General features: G+C 43.4%; 2 protein-coding genes across 2 annotated transcripts; both read right to left on the bottom strand.

Annotated features, from left to right (window-relative positions):
• Positions 1–6033: 6033 nt before the first annotated feature.
• On the bottom strand, positions 6034–10861 carry LOC142607611 (uncharacterized). The gene is made up of 4 exons (XM_075779160.1): positions 10772–10861; positions 10130–10600; positions 8574–9149; positions 6034–7080 (listed from the first exon to the last, which is right to left on the bottom strand). Exons 1-4 carry the CDS (start codon positions 10859–10861, stop codon positions 6034–6036), a joined length of 2184 nt encoding a protein of 727 aa, XP_075635275.1.
• Positions 10862–11124: 263 nt separating this feature from the next.
• On the bottom strand, positions 11125–11965 carry LOC142607610 (uncharacterized). The gene is made up of 2 exons (XM_075779159.1): positions 11618–11965; positions 11125–11400 (listed from the first exon to the last, which is right to left on the bottom strand). Exons 1-2 carry the CDS (start codon positions 11963–11965, stop codon positions 11125–11127), a joined length of 624 nt encoding a protein of 207 aa, XP_075635274.1.
• Positions 11966–12291: the final 326 nt, after the last annotated feature.

The following is a 12291-nucleotide window of genomic DNA, read 5'->3' as shown; positions in this document are numbered from 1 at the left end:
GACACAAGGGAACAAATAAGACTCTAGCTCCAATAAGTTTTGGGCTTTTCTGTCAACTCTTGACAAGTCAAAAGTTACCATCAATTATATTTAATACCACAATATAAATATAATTGCACTCTATACCTTATTAATAAATTATATCCCAAGACTCTAGGCCTTGTTATAAAGAACTGTTACTTTGTAAACAACTACTTTATCCTTGAGTAGCTGGTTTAATCTTCTAGTTATTTACATTTATTGAAATCCAATTTCAATAAATATAAACTTTAGTAACTCCTTACTAAAGTGGGCGCTCTGAATAACCAGTTCCCATTAAATTTATCTCAAGGAGATATTTCGTGTTTTTACTAAAAGAGATTTTGAATTCTATCTTGAGAATATGTGTTCTCTCAACACTACATGTGGTTACTCAACATACTGAGATTTTGACCGTGAATATTAGATCTCACTCCTGATATATCAAAGTAACCTACATTTCATGATCAGGTTCACTACTCTCTCAGCATTGAAAGTCTATGAAATTAGAAGTCATGAGATTAATTATTCAGGTGACAGTTGTTGATTGAATAATTAATCTCACAGCGGTCCAATTCAATATGTCTTAACTCTTAAGACACATCAACACATCAACTAAAAGTCTCCATTTCCATGATCAAGAAAAATCATCTTAGTTAATGTGTTATAGTCTTCGCAGATGAAATGCCTAATTTTATCACCAACTACGAACTACGTTTTGAGTTTATAAGGAACTTGGGATTTATATCTTCTGTGACTAAATCACATACAATGCATCTCAAGGACTATGATAATTTCTCATTAGTTCATTTATAAATATTCTCATATAATTAAACAATTTAATTATTTATGACATGTCAATAAATTGGATTTTAGGGCATAAACTCCAACAAATGAAAAACTGTATAGAAATATGTGTAATGTTGCTTAAACACATGGATCAAATGAGCCCTCAACCTGCGAGAAAAACCAGATAGCTGCTTACACCTTCATTTTCCCAAGAAACAAACAAGTTCCAAATAAAAATTTCGGCTAAAACTCAACCCATATTCGGCAAGATCCCTTGAATCTAGTAAGAATTTTTGGTCCATGGCCTTGCCCCTTATTTTTTTCAATCTGTTGCTGGGTAAGCCATAAAAGGAGGAGAGGATTTGGAAAAAAAATATATTAAAAAGAACATAAAAGAAACCTGATGTCTCTGGAGGAGGAGACTTTAGTAGAAGAAATTAGAAGGAGGAGACTTTAGTAGAAGAAATTTGAAGGAGGAGACTTCGTGGAAGAGGTCAACTAGGGAAAGATCTGAAATCTAAAACTAAAATCATCAATTAAGGGCTAGCGAGGAAGAACACAAAAACCAAAGCAAGGGGACAACGCGGTTATCTTTTAACAGCTGTTTGTTGAGTTAATTTTATTGGACAAGTGGCATAAATTTAAAAGGGAACTTAAGGAACTGTACCTAAATTATTGTACCTAAGTTTTGCCCTTTATATATAAAGTGAGTTGTTTGATTCATTGGTTGAATATATGTAGCCTTTGTTGAATTCTAGAACCGTTTCCAGTGAGATCCAAAGTTAAGAGTTTGAATTTGTGTTTTGGTTGGTATTGGCCACTGCGATTTATATATTTATTCAATGATTGACTCATGCTATGATATTCAAATTATTTGAATCGGTTAAGCTTTTAATGAACATGTTTCATTGTGATCTTCTAGTCTATGTGGTGGCTTTGAAATGGTGCTGCATAATGGGAGCGAATGGTGCAAGCCATTTGGACAAAACAAAGGAGTAATGACTGAAAGGAGTCAAGAGGATGACAATACTCCTATTATGTTGATCCATGGTCTACAAAGGCCAGACTTCACTATTCATGGATTATCCAATCACATCTAAAAGGTTAGATAGATTTATTGTTCTTGAATTTTAGTGAGATCCCGGACAATCGTGAGGATATCAAGGTTTAGATGTAAATAACTATTAACCATGTCATCGTCATTTGATGAAGCAGAATATCGTCAGTTGAGGAGGGTTCGTCCGGATGAATGCCAGTCGGTGGTAGTCCGTCCAGGTGATGACTATATCACTCTTGTGAATAAGATAGAAGCTTTTTTACTCGGTCACTGGTGCGGTGCCTGCCACAACACCTCCGATGCCAAAGTTAGCACAAAAGAAAATAGAGTTTTATAAAGGAATCGCTTTGTTTTTCATATAATTGTGTTTTTTTTCTGTCCCTTATGTGGGTGGTGCAAAGGCTTTATAGACCTTTTTTGGTGTCTAGCCGTTGTGGCATTAATTCCTGGCTTAATGGTGCTCCTGGCCGAGTAATGGGTCTTTAATGTGTTTCCAACGGTCTACCCAGCTGGCGTCGTAACCGCTCGAGGTATTACTGCCGGCATTGAATCATTTTGGTATCATCGTCAGTGACGTGGCAATGTTTCTCTCGTCATGGGGGAGTATAGGTCGTCTGTAGCATTATACCTGTCCGTGAGCCCTTCTCGTCGTTCCCATCAGATGCCCCCGGATCATGTGGTCGACGTGACATGTCACGTCGTCCACAGAATGCGAATCGTTTGAGCTGCAGACGACTTTTGGGATTTCGTGCTGTAATAAAGGCATAGTGGCAGCGCCATTTTGGCTGTTGCCACGTGGCGCTTACTGGTGGGTGCAGTTACTGTTTCTTTTGTGCGACCCTTGGGTTTCCCGCCGATTTACGGTTTTCCTGGGCTTCGTTTAAAAACTCCCTCTTTTCCTTTTCTTTTTTGTTTTTCATCTCCTAAAATTCCCTGTTTGTGCTCTGACCTTTCCTATCTCTTTGATTTCTTCTGTAAACTTGTGCGCATTCTCCATTTTTCCAAAGCTGGTGCGAGGCAAGGTTCTCTATCTTCTCCATCCGAGGTATGTCCTTCCCCTTTCGATCTTTCCTTTCTTTTTCCCTTTCTCTTCTTCTTCTTTTTTTTTTTTTTTTAATGATGAAATTCTGATACCCCCTTTTTCTCCCTCTTTTTTTTTATTATTTTTTTTAAGCTTCTTCGGTTTTTCTATGATAGATAGTTCTGAGGTTTGGACTATTTGTCCTTTAGTTTCTTTCCTTTTTGTGCGCTTAGGAGGGTTTGTAGGTGTTTTCCCGAGCCTTGAGGGTTTTGTTTCAGAGGGTAACGGTTTGGGAGTAGTGGTGGCCAATTTGTTGTCGTTGCTTCGTCTGTCCGTCAATTGGTTGGGGAATTTGTTAAGGGAGTAGGTAGAGATGTCTGAGGTAAGGACTAGTGAGCTCGAGACTGGGTTGTCGTCTAGTGACGACCCAGTGGGGGGAGACACCGCCGTCTCTTCCTTTTGGGAGGTCAGGGCTTTCCATGCCCTTAGAGAGGTATGTGGGCTGGATTCCGAGACTCTAGGTCGATTTAGGGAAAGATTTCAGTTCCCGGAGCGGGTTAGGGTTCGTTTGCCCACCAAGGAGGATTGGGCTTGTCATTCCTTTCCTAGGGAGGTTTGTTTTTATGAGTCTTCCTTTATCTATGGGTTGAGGCTCCCGGTCCATCCTTTTTTCATGGAGTTGTTAGACCGTTACGGTATTGCTCCGGGGCAGCTTATGCCTAACTCCTGGAGAATACTGGTCAGCTGTATGGGGATATGGCTGACCGCTACGGATGGTGGAGAGCTTAGGGTGGACAAGCTCACCTATTTGTACCATCTAAAGGAGTCTAAAGAGTTCGGGTACTATGAGCTAGTCCCATAGGAAAAGAGGACCAGGATCGTCCGAAATCTACCCTCGTCTTTCAGGTACTGGAAGTCCCGGTTCTTCTTTGTGTCGGGGGACGATTTTGAAACCCCCTCTGGAGGGGTTTGGGGTGAACTCCCAAGGCTATCTCATCAATGGAGGACCCCAACCTTAGGTGCGTCATTACTTATTCCCGTCAACCGAGTTTCGTTGAACTTGATTTTTTTTCTAGTTTTTAACTTCTCTGTTCATTGTTTTGCGCAGTAAAAAGGCGCCCTAAGCTCAAGAGCAGGTATAAGGAACGTGGAGAGAAGGCGATCGAGTACGCGCGGACGATTGAGGATTGGGACGACCTGGTGGATCCGCGAACTCTCTCGTTCTATTGCCTCGGCCCAGAACCTTCTGCTTTTGTCTTGCGCAACCTCAGGATTGAAGGTAAAAAAAGTAATTTTTGCCCCGTGTATTTCTTTCTCATGTATGTTTCTTTCACCTGTATGTTTCTTTCACATGTATGTTCCTTTCTTGCAGAGATGACGACCAAATTTAACAAAGGCATGTATGACAAGATGAGAGCCAAAAAGGATGAACCTCTGTCCCACCTCGGAAATAAGGTGGTATGCATTACCGGGAAGGGCCCTCCGGTTACTTCTGCGGCTTCTATCACACATCTTGCCTCCGGGACTGACACGACGAGGTCTGCCTCTCCCACTGCCTCTATCGAGGAGATCCCCACTCCTGCTTCTAAGAAGCAACGAACTTCAGACAAGGGGAAGGAGAAGGTTGACTCTCGTTCGTCATTAATCTGGGACGATGAGAAACTAGATGTGGACAGGGCTCGTGAGGTTGTGACAGTAGAGGACTTGAGGGTCTTTTCAGGCTCATCGACAAAGGACCTCGTGGATCGTCATTTGCACAAGCTAGTCCAGGTAATGCCCTTGTGTCATTTTTGCTTCATATGCCCGTCCACTTCCCTTTTTTTTTTTTTTTGAATGTGACCTCCCTGTGCGTTCTACAGGTGTTGGGGGAGAGTATTCATCTTTCCTCCGAGTATTTAGCTCAGGAGGCCAAGGTCGAGTCTGCTTTATCGCAGATATCGGTCTTGGAGATGGATAATTCAAAGCTGAAGAAGGAGCTTATAACTGCCATGGGTGAGGCCAATACTGCAAAGGAAGAGGCCAGGAAGCTTCAGGACGACCTCACAACTGAGTGGCAGTTGGTTCTAGAGAAGGACGCACAACTTGCTTCTACTCGGGAGAGGCTGAAGGGAGTTGCTGCGAGGGCCATAGAGGGCTTCCAGCAAACTGAAGAGTACAACTCTGTCCTCTTCAGCTGGTACTTCAAGGGATTTGAGCTGCTGCGGAGATACTTGATCAAGCACCCCTCTGGAGTAAACTTGGAGACGCTGGATATGGAGGAGGTGGATAAAGAGATGTCTGCTGACGAGGCCGCGCAGCCATCGGCTCCTGATGCTAGTGCCCCAGCAGAATTCCCTCCTGTGGATGAATGAAACTTGTTATAATTTCTGTTTTTTTTTTTTTTTTTTTGGGTGTGCCCTTTGTATTTTGGGCTTTAATTTGAAAACAATTTTATTCGTATTTTGAAAATGCTACTTTCGTTTCAAAGTAATCGCTTACTGCTCTTGGTTTCGTAGCTACTTGCTTTGTTATCTTCAATTTTATTCATACTTTGAGGATACTACATGTTTTGTTGCCTTTACTTAGAGCAATCACTTAATCAGTAATATACATCCGTTATTGCGGAATCCTTTCACTTAGACTTTTTGAGACAATCTTTCTGTCTCGTCAGTGATGCACATCCGTCGATGCAGGATCTCATTACTTAGAGATTTTTTGGAGACATTCTTTGTGTCTCGTCAGTAATGTACATCCGTCGATGCGGAATTTTATTACTTAGATTTTTGGGAGACATTCTTTGTGTCTCGTCAGTAATGTACATCCGTCGATGCGGAATTTTATTACTTAGATTTTTGGGAGACATTCTTTGTGTCTCGTCAGTAATGTGGACTGGTCTGTTAGCACGACTGTATTGGGTAGGCAATGCTTTTATTAATTTCAGAAAAGTGAATACATTAGCTTGTTACACCTTTTGATGGTACTTCTTTAGATGCTCAATGTTCCATGGTCGAGGAAGCACTTTCCCGTACAAGGTTTCCAGGTGATAACTGCCTTGCCTGGAGTAATGAGTGACTCGGTATGGTCCTTCCCATGTGGGGCCGAGCTTTCCTTGGGTGGAGTTTCTAGTTGCTGTCATCACCTTCCGCAGGACGAGGTCGCCAATGTGGAGTCACCTGAGCCTCACTCTTCTATTGTAGTACTCGGTCATTTTCTTTTGGTATTGCGCCATCCTGTCCGAGGCTCTGTCTCTTACCTCGTCCAGGCAGTCCAGGTTTACTCGTAACTGTTGGTCATTGTTTTCGTCGTGGAATGCTTCTCGTCTGATGCTGGTTACTCCCACTTCGACTGGGATTATTGCTTCAGTGCCATATGTAAGCCTGAATGGGGTTTCGCCTGTCGGAGTTCTCGCCGTGGTTCTGTAGGCCCATAACACGTTGGGTAATTCTTCTGGCCAGGCACCCTTCGCGGCGTCCAGCTTGGTTTTGATTATCTGGAGCAATGTTCGATTCGTTACTTCTGTCTGCCCGTTCGCATGTGGATGCCCAGGGGATAAGAACTGATTTTTGATGCCAAGGCCGGAGCAGAAATCTCTGAAGCCTTGGTTATCAAATTGCTGCCCATTGTCCGTGACAATCATCCGTGATATCCCGAACCTGCAGATGATACTTTTCCACACGAAGCTTCGGATTCGTGCTTCGGTGATGGATGTCGTTGCCTCAGCTTCGACCCACTTTGTAAAGTAATCAATTGCAACGAGTAGGAATCTTACCTGTCCTTTTCCCGGGGGTAATGGTCCGACGATGTCGATTCCCCATTGTGCAAATGGCCACGGGGATGATATGGTCGTCAATTTCTCCGCCGGGAGTCGTTGGACGTTCCCAAATCTCTGACACTTGTCGCAATTTTTGACGAGTTGCGCTGCGTCCGCTTGGACAGTTGGCCAGAAATAACCTGTTCGAATGACTTTGCTCACCAGGGATCTTGGGCCAGCGTGGTTCCCGCACACACCTTCGTGTATTTCTTCTAAGATGTACCTGGCTTCGTCCTCATCGACACACTTCAAGTATGGTAGGGAATAACCTCTTTTGTATAGTCGGTCATTCAGAATGGTGAATTTGGTTGCTCTCTGCTTGATTTTCCTAGCGTCTTTAGGGTCCTGGGGGAGGTGCCCGTCTTGGAGGAATGATATGATTGGTGCCATCCAGCTGTTTATTCTCTGGATTGCGAATATCGAGATTTCTTCGATGCTGGGGCGTTCTTGTATTTCCATGGTCAGCTCCGTGCATGCTGGTTCTGTTAGGATTAGTGCCCTTAAATTCTATTGTATGATGCTATGTATGATATTATGTATGACATTATGTATGACATGATGTATGATTTAATATTGTGATTAATAAAGTTATTTTATTATTATCTAAAATAATAGTAACATGAATATGGGACATTATCATATAGTCCATGAGATGCATTGTATGTGATTTATGTGAAAAGTCACAGAAGATGTAAATCACAAGTTCTTTGTAAACTCAGAATTAATAGTTCGTAGTCGGTGATGAAATTGGGCATTTCATCTGCGAAGACTATAACGTGTCAACTACGATGATTTGTCTTGATCATGGAAGTGGAAACTTCTAGTTGATATGTTGATATGTTTTAAGAGTTAAAAAATATTGAACAGGACCGCTGTGAGATTTATTATTCTTCTAACGACTGTCAAATGAATAATAAATCTCACGACTCTATTTGCATGAACTCTTAATCCTGAGAGAATAATGGACCTGATCATGAAGTGTAGGTTGCTTTGATATATCAGGAGTGAGATCTGAAGTGACGGTCAAAATCTCAGTATGTTGGGCAACCACATTTAGTGTTGATGGAACATATATTCTCAAGATGGAATTCATAGTCTCTTGATGGAGATATAAAATATTCCCTTGAGATAAGTTTAATAAGTTATTCAGAGAGTTAGGCCTAACCACTTTAGTAAGAAATTACTAAAGTATATATTTATGAAATTGGATTTCATAAATATATAATGAATAACTTTAAAGAATTAAACAGGGTACTCAAGGATAAGATGTAGTAATTTACAAAGTGGCAGTCTACGTTTATGACTTTGTGTTACTACGAATATTTTATGAAGGGGTTACGTGTATAATAAAGTCTTGGGATATAATTTATTAATAAGGCCTAGAGTGCAATTATATTTATATAGTGGTATTAAATATAATTAATGGTAACTTTGGACTTGTCAAGAGTTGACGGAAAAGCCCAAGGCCCATTGGAGCTAGTGTCTTATTGGTCCCTTTTGGTCCCACTCCAAGCCACACACTAAAGCCCAATTGGAAATGCCCAATAGGCCAGCCCAATTAGATAATCAGTTAGTTATAAAGGGAGAAACATACAGAATTTTTATTAAGAGAGATTAGAAAAATAAAAGGAAACTGTGTGTGAGAGAGTGTGAGACACACTTTCATTCTCCCTTTGAAAAACTGATTGAGAGACCACACATCTTGGGCGTAAAGTGGAATTGGAGTGAAGATTAAAAGTGTTCCCAAGTGCTTCTAATCTTTGTTTTGAATTTCTCCACACCAAGGTACGCTATCTTGTTCTTAAATTCTGAAATTTACATTGTGCACGTTATCAATCATGAATGAAATAGATCCTAGTTCGTCGCTTCCACTGTGGGTTTTGCATGAGATGCAAAACCAGAATTTTTCCTTCAGGTTCATCATCTGACGAGGCTATTTTCGCAATCTCGCCTGCTTCCATATTCTGGCCTTTTGGGATCTGCACGAACTCCAGTTTGTCAAATTCTCGGGCCAAATGCTTTGCTATCTTGAGGTATTTCTGCATTCTTTCCTCCTTTGCTTCGTACTCCTCTCTGATCTGTGCTATTACTAGCTTCGAGTCACTTTGGACGACCAGGTTTTTTGCTCTGATTGCCTTCCCTAGTCTCAGCCCTGTTAATATTCCTTTGTACTCTGCTTCGTTATTGGTGGCTGGGAACTTAAGTCGAACCCTATATCTGAGTTTTTCTCCGTTGGGAGTTGTTATAACGATCCCTACTCCCCCCCTTTTTTGGGCTGAGGATCCGTCAATCTGGATCGTCCATTGTTCTGTAGCATCTTCGCCGTTGTCATCGTCATTAGGGGTGAACTCGGCAATGAAATATGCTAAAGCTTGGGCTTTGATGGCAGTTTCGGGAAGGTACTCGATGTCAAACTGGCTTCCACTGCCCATTGAACCATTCTCCCGGCTGCCTCTGGCTTGTTCATGGATTTCCTGATCGGTTGGTCCATCATTACCAATATTGGGTGTGCTTCAAAGTATGGTCGCAACTTCCGTGAAGCTACTATTAAAGCGAATGCAATTTTTTTAATCCTGGGGTACTTGGCTTCTGCTCCCTGGAGGGCTTGGCTTATGTAATAAACTGGCAGCTGTTTCTTGTCTTCTTCTCTGATCAGGGCCGCGCTGACGGCTGTGGCTGACGCTGCCAGGTATAGGTAGAGGCTTTCCCCTTCCTTTGACGGACTTAGTAGGGGTGGATTGCTTAGGTAGCATTTGAACTCTTGAAAAGCAACTTCGCATTCGTCAGTCTAGGCGAAAGCTTGCTTCAACGTCTTAAAAAAGGGGAGGCATTTGTCCGTTGCTTTGGAGACGAACCTATTTAGTGCAGCGATCCGTCCCGTGAGCTTCTGGACATCTTTGATGGACTTCGGTGATGTCATGTCTAGTATTGCTTGCACCTTCTCCGGATTTGCCTCTATCCCTCTTTGGGACACCATGAATCCCAAGAATTTCCCTGATGCTACCCCGAAAACACACTTGCTGGGATTCAACTTCATCCGATATCTCCTTAGGGTGTTAAATGTTTCTTCCAAGTCGTCTAGGTGTGCCAGTTCCTTTTTGCTCTTGACGAGCATGTCGTCCACATATACCTCCATGTTTCTGCCGATTTGCTTGCTGAACATTTTGTTTACTAATCTTTGGTACGTTGCCCCCGCGTTCTTCAATCCAAAAGGCATTACCTTATAGCAGTAGAGCCCCTGGCTCGTGATGAAGGCGGTTTTTTCTTGATCTTCCTCAGCCATCTTTATTTGGTTGTATCCTGAAAAGGCATCCACGAACGTCAGGATTTTATGTCCGGCCGTGGAATCCACCAGCTGGTCTATCCTAGGCAAGGGGAAACTATCCTTTGGGCATGCCTTGTTTAGATCTGTGAAATCTACACACATTCTCCATTTTCCGTTTGCTTTCTTTACCAGCACAACGTTGGCAACCCACTCGGGATAATACACTTCCCTGATGAAGTCTGCCTGCAACAACTTGTTAACTTCGTCGTTGATCGCCTGGCTTCGTTCAGGGGCAAAGACGCAGGGCCTCTGTTGGATGGGTTTTTTTTTTGGATCTACGTTTAATTTGTGCTGAATCACTTGTCGTGATATGCCGGGCATATCCTCATGACTCCATGCGAAGACGTCCTGGTTTTTCCTGAGGAATTGAATGAGCTTCGTTCTCATTTCGGGGCTTGGTGTTGTCCCTATCCTCATCATCTTCGCGGTTTCCCCCTCAACGAGCTCGACGGCTTCCAAAGCCTCTGCTTTGTCTTCTTTCTCCTTCTCTATCGTCCATGTGTGACTCTCCTTTGTGGCCACTACAGCCTGGTAGCATTCCCTAGCCAGGACTTGATCTCCTTTAACTTCGCCAACACCGTCCTCAGTTGGGAATTTCACCTTTAAGCAATATGTGGACGTGACCGCCTTCCATCTGTTGAGCGTAGGTCTACCAATGATTACATTGTACGCCGACGGGCAGTCTACTACCAGAAAGTCCAACTGACGTGTTTGCTACTTTGGGTATGTTCCTATCGTGACTTTTAGTGTTACTATGCCCCTGGGGTATACCTTGTCCCCGCTGAAGCTGACGAGAGGGGAGTCAAAGGGAGGCAGCCTCTTAGGATCAAGTTTCAGCTGCTGGAAGGCTGGCAAGTACATAATGTCTGCGGAACTGGAATTATCTATAAGTATCCTCTTGGTGTTAAATCCCTCGATCGTGAGTGTTATAACTAGGGGGTCGTTGTGTGGCGGCCTTACTCCTCGGGCATCTTCTTCGTTGAAAGAGATGTCACGGTTTGTTCATCTCTGCTTGAATGGGGGCTGCATATGGACGCTATTCACTTGCCTCTGGCATGCTTTCTTGAGGGACTTGCACGACCCTCCCGTCGGTGGCCCTCCTGCAATCGTGTGTATTTCTCCAATCACGTCTTGTGGTAGTTGAGAAGTGCTGACCCCATTTTTGACGAAGACTCGCGCTGGCCCTTGCCTTCGTCTCTAAACCTGCTGGGTTCTTCCTTCTTTACATACTTCTGCAATTTTCCGTTCTGTATCAACTCTTCTATTTGTCCTTTCAGGTCTCGGCAATCCTCCGTGTAATGGCTATGATCCTTGTGGAATCGACAGTATTTGTTCTTGTCCCGCACGTTAGGAGATGAATGTAAAGGCTTTGGCCACTGAAGGTAGTGTTGATCCTGGATCTGTGTCAAAATTTTGTCAATAGGCATAATCAGAGGGGTAAATTTTACCGTTCGTGGCGTCTTTTCATCCTTTCGTTTGTCTACGTCACTTCCCCGACGGTTTGGACGCTCTCTCTTTTGCCCCCTACGTTCGTCTTCGTGCCTTCCCTCATTTTTTTGACTTGCCCTCGTCCATAATGGCTGCCAGCGCATCCTCGGCGTTCATGTATTTTTGCACTTTTAGGAGCATCTCTGCCATCGTCCAAGGCGGATTCTTTGCCAACGAGATGACGAATTCCCGAGACCTAAGCCCTGCCTTAAATGTCGTCATCTGTACTTTGTCGTCGGCATCGTCCACTTTTAGGGTCTCTCGAGTGAAGCGCTTCACGTACGAGCGCAAGGTCTCCTTCTCCCCTTGCTTAATAGTGAGCATGTGATCCGTGGGTCTCTTAGGACGTTGCCCTCTGACGAAATGGCACAGAAAGGCGCTACTTAACTGTTCAAAGCTGTCAATAGATGAGGTGGGCAGCCTCGTGAACCATTCCCTACCAGCCCCCTTTAGCGTGGTAGGGAAGGAACGACACATTATCTCGTCAGGGGGCTATTGAAGACCCAGTGTCGTCTTGAAGGTATTAAGGTGATCTTGGGGGTCCTTGAATCCGTCAAAGGGTTCAAGCTGAGGTAACCAAAACTTTGCTGGTATTGGCCGTTCTAAAACTGCCAAGGTAAAGGGTGAATCTGTTGCCCTGACCATCCTATCTAGGCTCCGGTCCATCTTCTCCTTGATGGCATTTTTCAGCTCGTTCATCTCCTTTCTCATTTCCTGGAGGAGATCAGAATGCTGTTCCTCCGGAGTGATGGTCCTTCGTCGGTCAGTTCTCCCGTGACTATCTTCTTCGTCTTCTTGGACCG

Source organism: Castanea sativa, chromosome 8, assembly GCF_040712315.1.
Source record: "Castanea sativa cultivar Marrone di Chiusa Pesio chromosome 8, ASM4071231v1".
Lineage (NCBI taxonomy): Eukaryota > Viridiplantae > Streptophyta > Magnoliopsida > Fagales > Fagaceae > Castanea > Castanea sativa.
This window is presented reverse-complemented; position numbering and strand designations above follow the sequence as displayed.